This window comes from Artibeus jamaicensis, unplaced genomic scaffold (assembly GCF_021234435.1).
Source record: "Artibeus jamaicensis isolate MK-2021 breed Jamaican fruit bat unplaced genomic scaffold, CSHL_Jam_final contig_1582, whole genome shotgun sequence".
Taxonomy (NCBI): domain Eukaryota; kingdom Metazoa; phylum Chordata; class Mammalia; order Chiroptera; family Phyllostomidae; genus Artibeus; species Artibeus jamaicensis.
This window is the reverse complement of record NW_026521309.1, coordinates 1,149,421-1,169,857: the sequence shown is the minus strand read 5'-3', so window position 1 is coordinate 1,169,857 and position 20,437 is coordinate 1,149,421. Positions and strand designations below refer to the sequence as shown.

Sequence of the window (20,437 nt, the reverse complement as noted above, 5' to 3'; positions counted from 1 at the left end):
TCTCACGTAACTCAACACACTGGTGTTAACAAATCCATCACTGTTTTGCATATCGGGGAATTTTTCTTCTTGCAGGCCCACTTATAACTCTAAGGTATTCAAATGCAAACCCCTGGCCCTCTCAAAGGAACTGCTGCAAACAAGATCCTTCCCTCTCAGGGCTCTCAGACGCACATCCAGGCGAGGCGGCTCAGCCCGCAGGTCTTCAACGCCAGGCCCTCCGAGGTCCTCGCCAGCCATTCTCACCTGAGTCGAACCGGCTGGCAGCCCACCAGGAACAGGGCCGAGACCAGCTCCTGGCACCAGGGTGCCCACATGCGGGGAGAGGCTGGGAAACTCAGGGCACCAGCAGAGAGAAGCAGACGACTGCATGGGTCCTGGACCTCAGTCACAAGCTTTATTGTCTCGAGCACGGACTTGCCACACTTCAACGATTCCACTTTGGGGCAGGGCAGGGAAGGGGGACGGTCTGGGGACGGGGCACGGCCAAGTCCACACTGGGCAGGCAGAGATGCTCACTGGGAAATCACTTCTTTGATACCTGCCCCCTGCAAGCCCCTCCCGATGTAGGCCTTTAGCTGTTAGTAGACTAATCAGCGCCTCCTTTGGTGGGCGACTGCCTGAATTTGCTGGAAAGAGTAGTACTGTATTAACTCTGGATTAGGCCACTAAAGCATCGCTTCTAGACTGTTGTTAATAAAACCACATGCGAGAGCTACCGAAAGCCAACAGGGAGGGGGAAGAGGCGGTAGGACTAAGTAAGTGGCTGTTCCCAAGAAGGGCGGCTTTTGGACAAGGCAGTGAGCACCACCCACCTGTACCTGGGAGCGCTCACAGGCTTCCTGTGCTGCACCCAGGGCAGACTGCGTACCTGTCCTGGTGCACCTCGGGAACGCCATGGTGGGGCACCACCAGGCCTCCCCCTCAGCCCAGCAGCGATGCTGTGGCATGAGGTAATAACCTGCAGGCCCTCTAGCTCTAGAGGTGGGCACTGCTGGACAAGCTGGCTTTTCCGGCCACGCACAGGCCTGGAGAAACTCAGCAGGGCTTGAGAGGAAGGGGGAGAGGCGGTTAGATTTTTCTTGCCCACTACATCCCTTGGGTTCCCTTCCTGGCTCCAGGAGACAAGGCCTAAAAAGCCCTGGGCAGGTGCCCGGTGAGACTGAAAAGGGGCCGTGGGCACCTGTGCATTCTGATACGTGTGCCTGGCACACATACCCCTGAACACTCACCCGTGTGTTCCTGGGTGTGTGTGTGTGTGCACAGCCAGGCTGCGGGAATGTTTGTGGTGTGTGTGGGCACGACCCTGCTAGGCCTGGGGCGCAGTCCCGGAACCCAAGCATGTGCATCTCGGTGGACTGGGTGTGGCTGACTGCAAACACCCCACGCGCAAGGCCATGTGTGACCCCCGAGTGTGCATGTGTCGAGGGTCGCAGGTGGGCACTTCAGTCTGCACAGATGGACCTGCAGGTGGGAGGCCCGGTTTGGGAATACCTAGTCAGCCCAGGGGTCACCATATTACTGACCAGTCAAAGCACGCCTGGACCCCTGGCCTGAACTCCTCTGTTGCCGCCTTGCTCCTCCTCCAAGCCAGGTGAGGAGAGGGGTTTCCGAACTTTCCTAATACTGTGGCTCCTGGCCGTGGTAACCACCCTCTGGCCAGCAGCTTGGAGTTGTGTGTAAGGGGGTTGGTGCTGGGGGGAAAGAAAGACCTTGTACCCCAATATCTTGAACCTGGCACTTCACTGGGCAGACAGGCTCAGGGGAACTCGTACCACACCTGAAGGAGGCTCAGGGTGTGGGACCAGCATCTCTGGGAGCTGCCTTGGCGTGGAAGCAGCTGCAGAACAGGGGTCCTCACCTGGCTCCTAAGGACCGGACTTCCCTCCTTAGTGCCTGCGAGGAGGGCCTGGGCCCCCTCTGACCCTTTCCGGGATGATGGCTCTCTGGGGTCCAAGGGGGATCTGGGAGGAGGGAAGGAAGGAGAGGAGGGAGGGCAGGGATGGGCCCAGGATGCCAGGGTGGTCCTCAGGGCCGCTCGTTCTGGGGAGAGGGGCCTAGCCGATCGCCTCAGCTTCCTCAAGCAAATGCCAGACACTGCTGGGCTGCCCTGGGTGTCCAAGGCTGAAGGTTCCAGGGGCCGGGCCGGGGCTGTACCGCTTTCCGTGGAAGTTCGTGATTGAGGAAGCCTCCTGGTCCAGCCGGGTGGGGGTCGAGGGTGGGGGATTGTCCGAGGCGGTGGGCACGTTGTTACAAACACTGTTCTTGTCTCCAAAGTGACAGTCTTGGCTGCTGCCTGGAGGGGGTGCCACCGGGGCAGAACGGAGTGGCTCTGGTGTGGGCTGGGCTGCTCCACAGTGTCCTTCACGGTCAGTGCTTATCCTGGAGAGAGCAAGGGCTGGATCAGCAAGTGTGTTCAGGAATGGTAGAGGGGGGTAGGTAAAAAATGGAGGACTGGGGGAGAACCCACCTGTGCCAGGCAGAGGGAACAGCATGGGCAAAGGCCCTGGGGCAGAACAAGTCTCTTTGCTGTGTGTTGGGAAACAGACAAGAGGGAGGGTGGGAGTCGTTTCTATAGAGGAAGCTAAGAATAGCCACAAACAGGTGGGTTTACAGAGCCCCGAGGGCCTGTGTCTCCAAGAAAATAAAAATTGGAGGTGGAACCCCAGGCCTTGGTTTTTGTGCCTGTAAACTGAGATGACCCTGTGCCTTACAGGGTTGACGAAGCCATGCAAGTTTTCGATATCAGCACCCTGCCACTGTCCCTTAAAGCTCTGTGCCTCTCCCCACCCCATTTCTCCCTCTGCCTCTCACCGACAGGCCTGGCCCTCAGCAGATTCTCTGCCCAAGGCTCTCCTGTCTCTAGGTGAGCGCCTGTAGCCAAAGGCTGTCCCATCCAGAGGAAGGGCAAGTTCCTAACCCTGCTCCAGCCTCGACTTCCCAAGGTCGCACAGTAAGCCAGGGACAGAGCCAGTGCTGGGCTCTTCCCACCTCACTAGGCTGGCGTCTGGGCCCCGGGTGAGTGCCTGCAATGCTGGGGGTAAAAGCAGGAGTTAACTGTGGGGTGGGGGCCACCAGGCACCCCCTTAAAACATGAGGGTCAAGCCCTGGCCAGTGTGGCTCAGTTGGCTGGAGTGTCATCCCGTACCCAAAGGGCTGGGGTCAGGGCACATGCCTAAGTCGCAGGTTTGGCCCCCTGTCCGGGGGGGCGTGAGACCCCCGGTCTGGACACATACGGGAGGCAACCAATCGATGCTTCCCTCTCGCACTGATGTTTCTCTCTCCCTTCCTCTCTAAGAGCAATGGAAAAATGTCCTTGGGTGAGGATTACAAAAAACAAAAAATGTAAGGGTCAACAAAGACAGGATAATTGTGGGGGGTCACAGACACGCCTCAGCCCCGTGGAGCTCTAGAAAACCAGTGGTAGTGGTACACTTGCAATTTTATAAAATGTGGAATTTGCAGAGACTTCTTAAAGAACAGAGAAAATGCTTCTGTTTCAAATAGTCAGTGAAAAAAACAGGGGTGAAGGTGAACATAGAGCGTGTGACCTACTCTATTAAAATGATGTACATGATGCGGCTCAGGCAACAGTCGCCCGCAAACATGAATCTGGGGGAGGGTCGGAGCAGGGTATTCACGTGGTCTGGAAGTCTCCACAGGCTGTTAGAAAAACCAATAACCACACAGTGGAGAAACCAGGTAACTCCTTGACCAGGTGATCAAAACTCAGGTCAGGAGGGAAGGGCAGATGGATACCACACCCCAGCTGGGAGCCCCAGACACGGACACGACTCTGACACAATGCTCCTGGCTCTGACCCGGGCGACCCATCACACGGACCTGAGTGAGGAATCTTCTATTAAAAAAGGAGTGGATAGCCCCGGCTGGTGTAGCTCAGCAGGACTGAGCATGGGCCTGTGAACCAAAGGGTCACCAGTTAGATTCCCAGTCAGGGCACATGCCTGGGTTGTGGGTCAGGTTCCCAGTAGGGGGCAATGCAAGAGGCAACTACACGTTGATATTTCTCTCCCTCTTTCTCCTTCCCTTTCCCTTTCTCTAAAAATAAATAAAATCTTTTAAAAAATAAAGGAGTGTCTATTTTAAAATATACATTTCAAAAATGTCAATGTCATAAAAATCAAAGAGAACTTGAGAGAATATTCCAGATTAAAGGAGACCAAAGAGACATTAACAACTAAATGCAATAAGCTGACTCAGCCTTGGCTAATAATGTACTAAGAAAATGAGTGAATCTTGTATCGATGTTACATCTGCTGGGATCGATGACTGTACTGCCGTTATGTAGAACTGCATCCTTTCACTCAGGAAACACAGACCCCAGCGTTAAGGGCCATGACACATGCAACTATACTCAAATGACTCAGAACACAGTTACCGGCATTCCCACACACGCACACCTGGAGCAAAGATCCAGCAGGTGGGGCAAAATGTTTGCAGTGTGACGGGGGAGGGGCATGGGACGTGCCTGGTGCTATTTTCATTCTAGCGAGCTTTTTGGAATTTTGAAATGATTTCCAAATAAAAAGTGAATGTATACACGTGTACATGCATACACGTACACATGTAGCAGCTTCTCATTATGTTCTATTAAGTCGTCGCCGAGCACTGAGCCGCCGCCCCTGCGGGAAATCCGAGGTTAGGTTCCTCTGAACCCTGATCACGACGTCTCAGCCAACGGACAGACACACAGCCTTGCTTTAGGTGTGACTCTGGGTGCGGACGCCCCATTTGATGCATGCTGTTGACTCATTAACAATTAACTCAAGGCCAATAGTACAGCAGGTCTTCAAATAACGTCATTTCGTTATAACGTTGATGAGGAAAAAATTGATTCTTAGCCACGTCCACTGTCTGTGTGGCATTTGCACACCCCGCCGTGACTGTGGGCCTGGTTTCTCCGGGCACTCGGGTTCCCTCCCTCGCCCCAAAGACACGCACGTGAGGTGAACTGGCGGGTCTGCGCCGTGGTGGAGGGGCGCCCCGTCCAGGCTGAGTTCCCTCCTCGTGCCCTGAATTGGAGTAAGCAGGTTGGAAAATACTTACCTGCTTTTATTTTTCTTGTATGTATGTACAGCTTACAATTACTTCAGTGTTTAATACTAGCAGTGTTTTGGGTCTTTTTAGAAGTGTGGTGATGTTTTTGTGACCGGAAAGATGCCACAGGAATTTACTCCCGTGTATATCGATGGTAACATTGGTTTTGTCACATGTCATTTCACTTAAAGTTGTGGTTTCCGAGCCCATCAACGACGTTAAATGAGGATGCAGCCATCTTCTCGTGCTCAGGGACACGAGGCAGACTTCAGCACTGCGCTGGGGGTCATGTTAAACAGCAGAAATCACCAAGACAAAACACGAAAATGTGAAAAATGTGGCACTAAATAGGTTTCAGAAAGGACCCGTTTGCAGCACGGGAGCTGAAGCAGGAAGGCGGAGCGCAGCCTTGCCACCCCTCGGCCAGGAGCATGCGGGACAGGACACGCGAATTCCTCTCTGCTCCGCCCCTGTCCACGATGACCACAAACTTGTTGCAAATGCTGATTTTGGGATTACAAATAAACTTTAGTGAGTAGGCAAATCTGACGATGTGGAATCCGTGAAGGATGAGAGCTGACCGTCGCGTACATACACATGTGCACAAACACACCTCGGGGTTCAGGGAGGCTATCACCTCAGAACACTAACCTTGGTCATCTCTGTGTAGTAATAACTGGTATTGTCTTCTGTATATATTTTTGTTTGTTTTCCCAATGGGCATGCGTCACTTTATAATAAGCATGTTTTTAAAGGGAAACAAGGCTAAGAGAGCAGGATAAATCTGGAATCAAGATTGACTACACCAGCTCCTCCATGAGAGACCCTATTGTAAAGCCTTTGCACAAGGCATCTTGTGCAAATATGCCTTTGTATTTTTTGTGACTTTTCAGTTTTTTTTCTGCCTGTAAGGGAGGGCCATGGGAGTGCTGGGCATCTCCCAGGGCCAGAATGCCCCTTACCTCTTGTTTGTGGGCCTTGTCTTGCTGGTGGATGCCGTTTGCAGAACCGGAATTGCCGATGGCCTGTAAGAGTCATGGGCAGATGCTGAGTGAGGTTCGCCAGGCTGCAGTTCCTAGTTGGTCCACTAGATGGCGAGGTCTTCTTGAAAGGATCATCTCAGGCTCCAAACTGACCAAAGAATGGGGGTCCCAGGACCCCCACAGATGGAGGCTCTCAGGGCAAGGGTGCATCTCTCCCCTTAGTCTGAGATCCTCACAGTAAAGCCATGTATGCCTTGGGCTGGGACTCCCGGAGCACATGCCTGTGTCTCTCCCCTTCAGGTCAGGGTTTTGGAGAGAGACAGGGCTCCCAGCCCTGGACCAGGGTTTCTTGGACAGGGCCATGCTCCAGGAGGACACTGCCCTGGCTCACCTGATCAGCCCAGCCCGTGCCCGTGGCTCACCGGGGATTTGTCAGGACTGCTCCTCATGGCCTCCACGAGCCTTTCCACCTGCTGAGCCTGGTCCAGTGCGTCCCGCAGGGCGTCCTCTGTGCTCATCAGCTGGTGCTGCAGCCGCAGGAGCTCAGGGGTGGAGGATGGGTCAATGAGGGAGTAGCGCCTCTGATCTGACAGGGACTTCTCTTTGTCCTGGAAGTGGCCGGAGAAAGAAAGAGCATGTGTGTGCGCCCATGTTTCTGTGCGTCAGGGGAAGGCAACCTCTGCTCTGGCCTCACCTAACTCTGGGCCAGGCCTGAGCATCAGCTGGACATTCCTCAGACTTCCCTCCCTCACCTGAGGGTCCCCAGTGAAGCATGCTGTCAGGGGCTTCATGTCCTCCCAAGTCCCAAAATCTAACACCCTCCTTTCGTTCCTTCTTGAGTCCCCCCGACTCCCTCCACACTCTCACATGGGTTGCTCTTCTTCACCGCCAGACCCAAAATCTCATCATCTCTTACCTTCCAGCCACCTGACCCGCTGCAACAGCAATTTCTTTACCCCTCCTTCCTCACCCAGCAGGACACACCTGCCCCATACACCGTGGTCCCAGGAGGCACGTGCCTCATTCCTGCACAAACTTGCCCCTTCATATTATGTGTGAATCCCCACCGCAGGACCCTGAACAAAGAGCTGCTTTCTGGTTGATTACTTCTATGGATGGGGGGTTCAGTGCCTTACAGTAGCCCATCTTAGCTCTGGATAGGTCAAATTCTTAGATAGTATCCCTTTGCATTGCATCACCTAGATTATCGCACAGCCAGCCACGATATCTGCAAAAGCAGATGCCTACAACCCCTCCACCAGCTATGTCATTGACCCTGTGGTTCTAGGGAATTTTGAATTCTCTCCGAGGCATAGCTGTTCCTGGGGGGGGGCGGTGCCAGGAGGTCACCACTCTCCGTGGCCTGACAGCAGGGCAACCTCAGCAACCCCCAGCACCCCTTGCCCCCACATACCAGCCCAGTCAGCTTTTCACGAAGGCCCCGGATGTCGTCCTTAAGTTTCTGCTCCTTGATCCGCCACTCAGCCTTGTGGACCTCGCGGCTCAGATCCCTCTCGGGCCCTGGGGAGTGGCGGTTGGCCTCCAGCAACAACACCCGTAATTCGTTCAGGCTCCTGGGGACAGGTGTGAGGGGCACAGAACGGCTTCAGTCAGTCCTGGACCCTGCACGCCCACACTCCAGCCATTTGCCAAATGCCTGGAGACTGGCCACTCTGAGGGGGAGACTGGCTGTTAGAACATCACCTGCACCAGAAGGGGGCAGAGTGGAAACAGGAGGCCGTTCAGCCAGAGTCCAAGAAGGGTCAGGATTGATGGATGAGACAGTGAAAAAGACCTGGCCTTTCCTACGATGTTTTTAAACTATTTTTAAAAAGGAGATATTTGTTTAACTAAAAAATTAAGCAAAGCAAAACAAAACAGCCCAAGAGAGCCCATGAAGGAAGACATGTATTTTAAATGGCCAAAAGCATATGCATTTTATTTCCCACATCAGCCCGTAACCCACGGGCAGTAGCTGCCTGGAGCACTATGATGAGAACGATTCTCAGGTGTCTATAATCTGCAGAAAAGGGCGTGGTGGTGAATTAGCAATGTCTGCCTCAGGCACAGGATTAGAAAACAGGACACACTCCTTCTAAGGTGTTTCCCTTGCCAGCATCTGCTCTGAGGAGGGGAAAACCCCCTTGCTAGGTGGCCATGGGTAGTTGAGAACAGAGTAGAAGTCTGCTGGCAATGTCCCTTTTCCTTTCCTCCTCCTTGCTATGAATGTGATCGCTGGGACTTTAGCAGCCATCTTGCAACCATGAGGAAGAGTCCAAGAGAACCAACCAGTTGGCACTGATAGTTTTAGCTGTCAGCCACAGCTACTCTCAGATTTCCTGTAATGTGAGGAAAATAAATCTCTACTCATTAATCTCCACTCCTACCCTTAACACCACGGGAACATGGATGAGCTCGTGGCAGCCTACTTTAATAAAGGCTTCCCCTGGCTGGTGTAGCTCAGTGGATTGAGCACGGGCCTGTGAACCAAGCAACCACGGTTCGATTCCCAGTCAGGGCACATGCCTGGGTTGCAGGCCAGTTCCCAGTAGGGGACACACAAGAGGCAACCATACATTGATATTTCTCTCCCTCTCTCCTTCCCTTCCCTTCTAAAGATAAATAAATAAAATCTTTAAAATAAATAAATAAAATAAAAAAAGAAAGGCTTCAAGGAAGAGATGGGCTGTGAGCCAGGCCTTGAAGAAGGGAATGAACTGAGCAAAATGTCTGAAAAGAAGAAGGTAGGAATCGTGTGAATGATGGGAGACAGAGGAAGAACTGAGCACATGACAGCAGGAAGACAGAGCCCTCGGAGGAGGCAACACTAGGCTGAACACTGAGAATAAAGTATCTGGGAAGGGGGAGGATGTGGGGAGCGAGACAGCGGTGGGGCCTCGATGCAGGGGCCTGGCTGGTCATGACTTCACACTGGGAAGGGATATAGCCCAGGTGCACCTGTTTAACTCCCTCCTGGGCGGGCCCCATTTACTAGAGAGGCGCTAAATTTGTAGCAAGTGTAGCATATAAACTACCAATCTGTACATCAGACTTAACAGGAGGGGAGACAGCACTTCCTTTATAAAAATATGCTTGTACTTTGCTAAGATTCCTTTAAATCAGAGGTTGGACTTACAATGTTTACAGGGGCTGGCGAACCATGGCCCTGTGGGGGTGTAAGTGAAATAAGGAAGGGGGTGGGGGACTGAGAGACCCGGAGGGCGCTGCCCGCCACTAGGGGGCAGGTGCTCTCCGGCCCGGCAGGTTATCGGCTGCGGGAGTCAGCCTAGTTGTTGTCAGAACTTCCAATTTTTTTTACGGAATCTGGAAAAATCTAGATTTTATGTGTAGTCTTCTGATTTTTTAAATGCTCATCTAATTTTCCCCCCTCTAAAGCCTCATATGGGTTACACAAACTACATCTATAAACTGGAACCAAGAGGTTCTCAAAGTGTGGGGCAGGGAACACTCGGGGTCCCTGAGACCGTTTCAGGGGTCCATGGTCCAAACTATCTCACAACAATAAAAAACTGTTTTCATTGTCACTTCTCATGCAAAACAATGGATTTTCCCCCTGGGGTCACGTGGCATATTAATTATCTAAAGACAATATTAAAATATGCTCTTTTCCAACTACATACATATGGAAGGCCAGATGTTTATATACAGTTCACCAAAACATCAAACTGCAAAGACTGAATGCAAAGGGTTACACAATGCCATTCTTCTCATTAAATATTTTTTTATTTTGGAAAACAGTTAATTTTTATCTAAAGCGTGTTAATTTATGGTATATGCAAATGGTTTATTTTTAAATGAATTAATAATACTTTTAAATTCCTCAATTGAGATTTCTAATACGATAAACATAGAATAAATAAGCACAAGCTTTTTGGGAATCCTCAATAATTTTTAAGAGTTTAGCCCTGGCTGGGTAGCTCAGTTGCTTAGAACGTTGTGCCAATACACCAAGGTTGAAGGTTCAATCCCAGGTCAAGGCACATACAGGAAGAAATCAATAAATGCATAAATAAATGGAACAACAAATTGATGTTTCTCTCTGTCTCTCTCAAATCAATAAATAAAATTAAAAAAAAAATTTAAGAGCTTAAAGGGATCCCTGAGACCAAGATGTCTGGGAACCGCTCATCTTTCCTAGAGATAAGTTAGTGCCTGGAGAACCGTGTTAGGAAGGATTCTGAGGCTTCGTCTGAGCTAAGCAGAGAAGACAATGATCACTGGTGATGCCAGCCATCTGCCCATCCTCCCCCACCTCTGGAGAAGACTGGCCGACTGGCTAATGTCAGGTGGAGAGAAGGTCCAGGCCAGAGGGAAGACAACTGGGTGCAGGTGTGGCCATACAGCCGGCGCTGACTCACCGCTCCTTCCTCAGCAGCTCCTGGCTGATGAGGACCAGCTGGCCTGAGGCGTCATGGGTCTTCCGGGACACGGCCTCCAGCTCCGCCTCCAAGCGCCGCTTCTCTTTCTGGAGGGCATCTGCCTTCTTCTCTCCCGATTTGCACTTGGTCTCCAGTACTGAGTGTCAGCCGGCAGGAAAGAGAGAGAAGGTCGGGAACTCGAAGGGCATCTGTCCCAATCAACAGCCCGGGCAGGGGCCCAGTTTTCTCAGGGGGTCACAGTGACACCCTCCACTGGGTGGGTCTCTCTCATCCAGCAAAGCCAGGCATCTAGGGGCCAAGAGAACAGCCACAGAAAGCAGGCGCGGACCCCCAGGCACCGCAGTGGGCCCCGTGGTGGCGGGAAGCAGTCCATGCTTTCTGAGACAAGACCCAGCGCTACAACGCTGCCTGAACAAGGAAGGGCTCTAGCTTGGCCTTGGCCTGGGAGGAACCCGAGGTCAGCTGACCTGTGTGGGAACCAGTTACGCCCTGTGAACAGCATGGGACCTGGAGAGACGTGGGGATGGGACTCACTTCCCAGGATGGGGGCTGTCTCATGGACACCACCACTGGCACTCTGGTGGACGAGAAGGCTAGTCTGTCAGCAAATCACAGATTCCAGTCCCCCCGCCTCATCCCAGGCTCCCCCGCTGCCCTCACTGCCCCGTGCCTTGCTCTCCGCTGCAGCCAGGGTCCTTCCCCCCACTGTAAAATCTCGGTATTTCTTCTAGGGGTTGGGGGTAGATGTATTGTCTCAAAGTGGCCTACGAGGGACCGAAAAGTCCTGATGGAATTTCCCAACACATGGTGGCCGCTGGAGAGAGAAGATGGCCAGACTCCCCCATTAGATTACGGACCATGAGAGGGCCACTGTTCCCCTGCTCACTGCTGCCCAGTGGAAGGAAGTCCAGCGTGGATGAGCTGGCCCAGGCCACCTCTTCCTCAAGGCAGAGTGCGGGAGGGCACCCTGACCCGGTGCCAACCCTCTCCACGCCCCACTGGCACGTGGCCCCAAGGGAAGCCCCCCGCGCCTGCCCTGCGGGGGGGGGGGGGGAGACTTACCACTTACTTGGGCCCTGAGCATCTCAGTCTGGGATGTCAAGGCTGTCACCTCTTTGTCCCTCTTGTTTAGCTTGTCCTGCAGGCCTAGGGGAGACGGGAGAGATGAGGGTCCATTAACATTCCAGGTTCAGTGGCGTGGTCCAGTGGGCACCACCCTCTCTCTGGGAAGCCAACTCTGAAACACAGGCTCCCAGGCTGTGCAGTTGCAAGCAACTTAACTCTCAGAGTTTCCTCGAGAAAAAAATGGAGATGGCAATAATGGCGCCCGTGTGACAAGGTCATGTGCGTTCAATACTGGGGAGGCCTCAGAGCAGTTGTAAAAACAATAATGCATGCACTGCTAGAAACACATTAACTTTCCATAAGTTAATTTATAAATTGAATGTAATACCAATAAAAACACAAACAAGATTTTAATGCTTATAGAACTGGATAAGCTGGTAGAACTAAAAATCTCTTGGAAAAATAAGCAAGAATAGCTAAGAGAGTTTGGCAAAAAAACTTCTTCAGTTAAACACAGAACTACCACCTGACTCAGCAGTTACACTCTAGCTATGTAGCCCCCGAACAGGTACTCGACAGGCGCCTGGACCCAGAACTTTAGAGCAGCATTTTTCACAACAGCCAAAAGGGGGAAGGAGCCCAAATCTCCACCAACAGGTAGGCAGATAAACAAAATGTGGCACATGCACACGACGGAATATGACTCAGCCATAAAGAAGAACAAAGCACTGACTCGAGCTACAATGTGGCAGAACCTCGAATATGTTACGCTATGTGAAATAAGCTAGACACAAAGGCCGCATATTGTAAGATTCTAGTTACATGAAATATCTGAAGAAGGCACATCCACATAGACAAAAAGCAAATCAGTGGTCGTCGGCAGCTGGAGGGAGGGGAGAATGGAGGGACTGGTAATGCAGTTTCCTCGTGCATGACGAAAATGTTTCTGAACCACATAGAGGCAGTGGATGCACCGTCCTGAATGCCACAAAACGCTGCAACGTCCTGAATGCCACAGAATGTTTGCTTTAGACTGGTTCATTTTAGGTGATGTTAGTTTTCCCCCAATTAAAAAAAATGGCCAAGAGAATTTTGAAAGACCAGAGTAGGAAAGAGTAGGCTTGCCAGTAATTGAAAAATGAACAAAACTTGAATAATTAAGGCTGCCAACTCAGATCAGCAGAGAAGGGGGAGATAAGTTTTTTAAACATGTGCTGGGACAAGTAGATGCTCCTTAAGGAAAAAGGCAGGAATGGATCCTTACCTCACACCTTGTAGAAGGATGAATTCTAAGTGGGTCAGGGATTTCAACCTAAAATATGGAACTAAAAGGTACTCGAAGAAACCATGGGGTTTATTACTTATTTATTTTTTGGCTTCCAGACTTACTCTTTTTTTTAAAAAAATTTTTAGGCAGAGGGGAAGGGAAGAAGAGAGGGAGAGAAACATCAATGTGTGGTTGCCTCTCATGTGTCCCCTACTGGGGACCTGGCCTGCAACCCAGGCACGTGCCCCGACTGGGAATCAAACCAGCGACCCTTTGCTTCACAGGCCGGTGCTAAGTCCACTAAGCTACACCAGCCAGGGCTGGATTTATTTGTTATAAAATAATATATCACGAATGTATTACTTCTAATGCATTACTTCTATTATTTATTATTTATAAAAATAATAGATCCAGAAGCCAAAAAAAAAAAAAAGATCGATTTAAGAAAATCCACATGGCAAACTCCACTATGAGAAAAGCCAAACCACAAGTGGGTGGAGACTGTGCGCCAAGTCACAGACAAGGAGTTTCTAACAATGAACAGTAAGATCCACGGCCCAACAGGGAACAACGGGCAGAAGATCCAGGTAGGAATGGGGTGGCGCTTCGTTCACGGTGAGGTGAAGGTAAACTGAAAGGACATCAGGCGACATCTGTGACCGTTCAGACCTGCACAGGTCACCAAGTTTGAGGACACAGGGTTGGTGAGGCCCATGGGGAAACGCCCTTTCAACCAGGGCCAGCTGGAGTCAGAACCGATGGAGCGGAGGAGGAGGGGATTTATTTCCGCGGGGCTGTTTGCAATAAAGACTGAAAACAGCCTGCTGCCCACCAGCAGGGCACTGGCTGAGGACAGACGGTGGCTCCGCACAGTGGCACGCCCTGCACTGCAGGGCTGGAAAGTGGCAGGGAAGAGTCTCCTGGACGCTTCACTGAGTGGAGAAAAGTAAGGGGACGGACAGAGTGAGGGGGAGGGGACGGAAGGTGGCCAGGCAACAGGGGACCCTTCACTTTACACCGTTGGAACCATTTGTAGTTTATACCTACTTTAAAGACGATGTAAAACCAAACAAATAACAAGGTATTTCTGCACAATGCCCAGCACTCAATAAACGGAGCCGCGGTCCCCCGGGGTGAGTGGCTCACGCCTGCAACAGGTGCCTCTCGCCAAATGGCAGGTGATGCAAACCAAGTGGCACCCAGCTCAAAGACAGACCCAACCAGCCTGTCCCCAAAGCCCCCGTGTCCCACCTGGCCAGTGGCCACTCACCTTCCACAGTGTCCTTCATCCTGATCTTGTCCCCTGAAATGTCATTCGACTCAATCATCTGAAAGAACAGGCCTGTCAGGGGGATGCTCACCCCCGCCTCTGCCTCCCGCCCCGGGTGGCCCCGCAGCGCGCCTCAGCCCTACCTTACACGGGTGGGGGGACTTGCTGTGGTGGGGAGCACAGGTGTCCCTAGTATGGCCCCCTGACAACAGAGGACCCCTCCTCTGCTCCCTGTATGCCCAAGGCTGCTTGTGCATGACTTCTGTGAGAACGCCTCCTGCCCCTTTCTCTGCTGAAAATATCCATTACATCAAATGGATGTCCTTTCCCCTGGGACACCCTCAGAGGCTGGTCCTGGGAATGTTTCCATCGATAGCATCCAAGATCGCAGCCTCGGTGTCCCCTTCCTGAAACGAGCGTCGACTGCCGCGGGCCGTGTGAGCAGAGCACGCCCAGGCTCGTCTCCTACAGGGACTTGTTCAAGAACGGTTACTTCTTTGCTCTCCAACACGTCTTTTAAATAATAAACCCAGAAGCCAAAGAAGATAAGATTAAGAAAAAAGAAATCTGGGCAAGTGTCAGCTGGCTCCGTGCTGCTTCCTTCTCCAGCAGTGTCTGGCCTCCTGCCGAGCTGGCCACCCTCAGAGCTCCCGGTTCAGTTCGCCAGAGCCTGAGCCACAGGTCAGGGCAGAGAGGGGCTGAGCAGGCAGTCGCCCCATCGACCAGCCCCTCAGCGTCTTCTCCCAGGTCCCAAGCCCCATTTCAGCCTCAGCCAGTGATAGCTGTGCCCCTAGATCTTTATTTAGAACACTGCAGGGAAATGAGGCACATGCTAAAACGTTGTTGTGAAAGTTCTCAGACTGCGTGAAACCAGAAATCTAGTCGTCCCTGGAAACAAGGGTCCAGACCGAGACCCCGAGTGTGTGGAAGGCAAGAGAGGTCTTCCGGAGGTCACCACCCACTACTCAGCCCCAGGTCTGTGACTCAGGAGCAGGGGGCCACCCTCAGCCCTCCGTCCCCCATGCTCTGTGAAACTACAGCACCCCCAAACCACCCCCACTAAGGGAGCGCAGGTCCTGGGGTTCCGGGCCTGACCCCGCCACCCTGAGAAGCCAATCAGGCCATTAGCACATAAGCTAACCTGGGGCTCTTCCTCTCCCCCTGCCCACGACCCTGGGAGGGCATGTGCTATACACTGTCACTTCCCAGTGACAGTGGCTGGGAGGCTGCTGCAGTGGGACCCAGGGCACGGCACAGGCAGAGAGCTCCTTTCACAAAAGGGCGCCGTGTACTGGGAACTCCTGAGTACTCACTGCAGAACACTAAGTTCTAGTGTCAAAGCACAAGGGGCACTGAAGCTCAGGAGCCCCAGGCCTGTAAAAGGCAATGGTCATGCTAGCTGTCCCTTCATACAGAACCTGACCTTGGCCCTCTGTGGGCCCTCTGGCAGCAGAGATGGGCACCACCCCTGCCACTGGTGGGCAGGAACCCCAGGAAGGCTACTTTGTCTTGGGGTCTCGGTGGGCACATCTATGAAATGGAGCCCATCCTGACCATGGGAGTGGAGGTGAAACGGGGCGGCGCAGGGCCGGGCACAAGCTGTGGCACTTGGAGCTGCTCAGAGGCCCTCCCCAGCTCCACTGGAGTGAACACAGCCACGTCCAAGCCTCCTCAGTGTGCCTGCCTGGATGTCGAGGCTTAGAGGGAAGCTGATACTGATGGCAGTAGCCTCTGTAGGGCTGCCCCCTTCAGCCTTCCAGACCCCACTCCAGGGACCCCCACACTCTGGAGAAGTGAGCACTGGACTGTCGCTCAGTCTCATTATGACTAGCAGAAAGAGGGCCGCCCTTAGATCCCCTAGGTCAGCCCCAAGTTGCAGACGGTAGCCCCAAGCATGGGCAGCGCTTGTCTGCCACGTCCGTGCCAGCCCTATGGCACAGGAGCCTGCATAGTAGGACATGTCTGGGCATTGGGGACTTGGGGACTCGGAGGGAGCCTGCTATCTGCTCTGAGGTACAACTCTCTCCAGGCTGGGACCGTGGGGGGCCCAGCCAGGTCAGCTCAGACCACCTTCAGTCCCCAGTCACGTGGGCCAGCTGTCCTTCTGACAGAGGGGCAAGAGCCTCCTCCTCTGAGCCTGGTGCCCCAGATCTTAAACAGGCACGTAGCTAGGGGCAAAGAGACCTTCCCTGGGCTGGAAAAAAGAGGTCACTAAACACCTAGACCCTCCCCTGCTGGGTCCTCCAGCCCTGGCTCCTCGGCCCCCAGGCCCCCACACAGCCCGGAAGGCAGGGTGGCTGCGTACGTTGGTGTGCTGGGACGAGCACAGGGACTCCACAGCCTGGAGCCTGTTTTCAGCGACCAGTAGCTTCTCCCGCAGCCTCTCAGCCTCCTGCTTGCTCTGGGCCTCTGACCGCTGCAGCAACTCGTAGTCCAGCATCTTCTTCTCCGCCAGCGAGATCTGCTCCTTCAGGAACTCGATGGCCTGTGCCTGGCCCCGGTACTCGGCATCCAGCTTCTCCAGCTCGTGCACCCGCAGCTCGGCGTCACGGCGCTGGTCTTGGGCTTCTTGCAGCTCCAGCCGGTGCTGGCTGGCCTGCACCTCCAGCTGGGCCCGCCAGTGCTGCTGCAGCCCGGCCAGCTCTTCTTGCACCTCCTGCAGCTTCTGCCGCAGGCCCTCCTTCTCCTTCACGTGCATGGCAGTCTCGATGTCGTGCTTGGCACGCAGGTTGCCCAGCTCCAGCTGGTGCTCCATCTTGATGCCCTCCATCACAGCCTTCAGCTCCCCGATCTCCTTCTGCTGGGCCCCCGGGCCCGAGTTCAGAGTGGCCTTGAGGTCCTCTAGGGACTTCTGGTGGTCTGAGGCCAGCGAGTCCAACTTGGACTTCCAGTTGTCCATGAGCCCCATGTTCTCGCTGGTGGCCTGCTGGACCTTGGCCTTGAGGTCCACCACCTCTTGTGCATACTTCTCATTGGCAGCCCGGAGCTTCTCCACCTCCGCCTGGTAGGCCCTCAGGGCCTTCTCATACTTGTCCCGCAGCACACCGCTCTCCCGCTGGTGCTCTTTGCTGGCAGACAGCAGCCGCTCCCGCAGCCGCAGGGTCTCGGCGGCCTCGGGGTGGTCGGCGGGCGGCGGGCCCGAGTGCAGCAGGCACTGCTGCAGCTCCTCAATCTCACCACGCCGCAGGTTCAGTTCCTCCTCCAGCTGCAGCACCCGTGACTTCTCGGCCACTGTGGTCAGCTGCCAGGGAGAGAGGGACAGGTCAGAAGACCAGCTGGAGAGTGAGGGGGTGCAAGAAGGGTATGGGGGGCAGTCCTCACCACTCAAGGGCCCCAGCCCAGTGGGGAAAGGTCATGAGAAGGGAAGGGCATCCACCCCTACCCAAGTGCTGGCGTTTCCTCAGTGACCTTGCCCACCACAGCTCCCACAAAGGCCCCTACTGGCTAGCAACCCAGTGATTCAGGGAGTCGGCCTGGGACAAATCAGTGGTTCAAAGAAACCACCATTTGAGGCTACGGCTTTCTTTCAGTTCATGTTTTTTTTAAGGGCAGAGACAACAGGAAATTTTGCACTACCCTACTCTAAAAAGTTCCCAGGCTGCAATGGGTTGGTTCAGAGGAGCTGTCTGGCGGGGGTGGACAAAGAAGGGTGGGCTGAATGACTAAAGTAGAACAAAATTATTGCTCCTAGACCCGCCTCCTGACGGAAAACCGAGGTCAGAGGTTTCACCCTCCAAAGCCTACGCCTTGATCATGTCAGTGGTCATAGATTTAAAAACAACATTTTTAATTAAAAAAATTTTTACAAGCCTAAAAAATTGTTTCTGAAGCTGCCCTTGAGTTCAATAAACCTGTTTTTATTTTTCCAATCAGGTTTTGAACCCTAGATTAAGATGCCTAAGTGTAGTGGGCCCTTGCCTGTCAATCAGTTTCTGCAAGCAGTGTCTGTGCACACGTGTGTGTGCTGTGTGAGTGCACAGGGTCACTGGGCAACAGACAGTGAGTGACCAGTGACCTCTCTGTGTCTCCAAACGCCCACTGCATGCACACACTCCGAGTGCCGAGGCTGACCTGCAGAAACTGACCACTGCTCACCCCACAGCCCCACGCTGTTTACGTCCCAATTGCTGCTTGCTGGCTATTTGTCTCTGCTGCCAGACTGCAGCTGGGCCAGGCCGGCCAGCTGTCTGGATGTGCGTGCTGCACGGGGAGCCAGGCCCAGGACTTGCATGGTGGCTGTGGAGGGGCCAGCTGGGCCTGGAGCCTGGACTTGGAATCAGGCCCTGCAACTAGGAGGGGAACTCGCCCCCAAAGAGAGCTGTCCCCAGCCCAGAAGCCACTCCCCGACCCTTTGTGTCACAACTGCCACCCCCTGGGCTGACCAAGAAGCCCATGTCCTGCGGACATCCCTACTCCCCCACCCCAGGTGCTTCAAGCCAGCCCCTCCTGCCACCACATTTACCCGCTGGGCTAGAGAAACCTGGATCTGCAGTGCCCCAGTTTCCAGCCTTCCCCAGCCGGAGAAGGAGGACATGAATGGATAGGTGGTCTCCATGCCTGTCCACAGAAGGCAGACGTTCCCAAGAGACCCCTCAGTTCTGAACATGACAAAGCCTTGCCATGGCAGTACATGGGGAGGGAGGAAGGTGGAGGGCCTCGCAGGACACTCTCGGCCAATGGGACCAGCTGGGGAGCAAAGTCACAGAGAGCCAAGCCCCTCCTCCCTGAAAAGTATCCATGAGAGCGAAGCATAAGCATGTTCCTGACCCTCCACTTCCCTCCTGGAAAGGGCATAAAAGGTAAAAAACAATTTAAGGACAGCAGCCAAGGACAGAGAAAATCATGAAACAGAGGAGCCCAGGGTTGCCCACAGGCCAGGGCGCTGGCAGGCCGGAGGCGGCGGGCGCGTTACCCTGTTGTCGGCTAATTCTCGGAGCAGCCGCTCGGCCTGCGCCTTCTCCAGTAGCAGGCTCTGCTCCAGCTCCCCAATGCGCGCGTGCTCCAGCTGCGTCTGGGTCTGGCCCACCCGGTGGGTGGCGGGTGGGGACAAGGCAGAGGGCATAGGGAAAGGAAGCCGGAGGAAGAGAGAGAGAGAGAAAGAGAGAAAGGTGGCGTCATCTACCATGAACAAGGCTGGAAAACAGGTTATGGAAAGGAGGCGGCTCAGGGGAAGAGAGGAGGTCCAGGGAGGTCAGCCCGCCTCCTGCCCCTCAGTGTCCTGGCTGGGTTTCTTCAAGGGCAGAGAGCAGGCTGCAGCATCCTGCCCAGGCTGGGTGGCAGTGGGCACCCTAGGTCCCTTTTGTCTCCTCCAGGTGGCCCTTCCCCTTGTAGCTCTGCCAAGAGGCCCCGGCCTGCTCCCACCCTGCGGGCTGTTTTTCATGCCAGGCACTCCTGCACATAGGAGGCCGTTAGGATGAATGAATAAGGAAATGACCCCAGGATTCCTGGCCCCAGGCCTGTGCTTAAGGTGGATGAACCAAACAAATGGAAGGCTTTCAAAAATATACCCACGCCCCAGGTGGGAGAGGCTGAGCTACGCCACCCGCCGCCCAGGCCCACACCCGGCCTTGTCAGCACCCACCCACCAGGGCGCCGCAGAGGATGCCTGCTCTCCCGAAAGCACAAGGACATTTCTGTCCCGGCTCCATAAGCCCCACTTTGCACACTAACAAAGCCCCACATTCTCCCAACACCCAGGCTGGCACCTGGGTGTCTCCTGACAGATCTGCGAGCACCCAGAGCAGCCTGGGCACTGAGTGCGTGGTCTCCAGGGAGAAGCAGGAGGGTCCCCCTTGTCTTCCTGCCTGGCCCATCACTGCCCAGGAGAAGCAAGGGTAGCAGGCCTGCGTGGCAGCGCTGAAGAGGCAGACTGGGCAACAGAGCGTGCATCCGTGAACACGAGAATACACACCCGACGCTAGCACGGTTGATGGGGACAGTGTGAACTGGTACCGTCTGTCCCAGAAATAGGTCATCAAGGGCTACGGAGCCGTGCATGTCTTTTGGCCTGTGACCTTGTTTCTGTGAATTTTCCTAAGAGGGTGGGTCCCCTTTCTCCCTAGAGAGGGCAGCACACAGCAGTGCTAACAAGCAGCCACGTTCGGTCTTCCAGAAAATTACAGGCTGACTGATGACCGCGCCTCACCCCAGCCTCCCAGGCCATGTCCCCGCCCTCCTGCCCCAGAGGCGGGCATAGTAGCACTGCCTGGGTCCCACACTAGAGGGAGCACGGTCATAAATGCCCTTACTGGTGGCCCCAAGGGCAAGAAAAAGCCCCCAACTTCACAATGTCAAGGGCCGTCTCATTTGGCGCCTCTGAGAGGAGCCTGCTTCAGGGCCCTCCTGCTCTGTGGGCCGGGTCTTCGTCGGGGCACAGGGGCGCTCAGTGGAGTTG

General features: G+C 54.1%; 1 protein-coding gene across 3 annotated transcripts in view; it reads right to left on the bottom strand.

Moving 5' to 3' along the window:
- Positions 1 to 375: 375 nt before the first annotated feature.
- The window catches only part of CLIP2 (CAP-Gly domain containing linker protein 2), a 70,189-nt gene continuing 50,127 nt past the window's right edge, over positions 376 to 20,437 (bottom strand). The window contains exons 9-17 of one of the 3 annotated variants that reach the window (XM_037154743.2): positions 18,956 to 19,060; positions 16,349 to 17,284; positions 14,044 to 14,101; positions 11,504 to 11,587; positions 10,421 to 10,577; positions 7,456 to 7,615; positions 6,464 to 6,649; positions 6,021 to 6,083; positions 376 to 2,382 (exon numbers count right to left, since the gene is read on the bottom strand). In XM_037154743.2, coding sequence (XP_037010638.2) covers positions 2,371 to 2,382; positions 6,021 to 6,083; positions 6,464 to 6,649; positions 7,456 to 7,615; positions 10,421 to 10,577; positions 11,504 to 11,587; positions 14,044 to 14,101; positions 16,349 to 17,284; positions 18,956 to 19,060 — 1,761 coding nt within the window. In that variant the 3' untranslated portion in view covers positions 376 to 2,370. Of the gene's footprint in view, positions 2,383 to 6,020; positions 6,084 to 6,463; positions 6,650 to 7,455; positions 7,616 to 10,420; positions 10,578 to 11,503; positions 11,588 to 14,043; positions 14,102 to 16,348; positions 17,285 to 18,955; positions 19,061 to 20,437 lie in introns of those variants that run through there. The other 2 variants (XM_037154744.2, XM_037154745.2) reach the window with 2 other exon arrangements.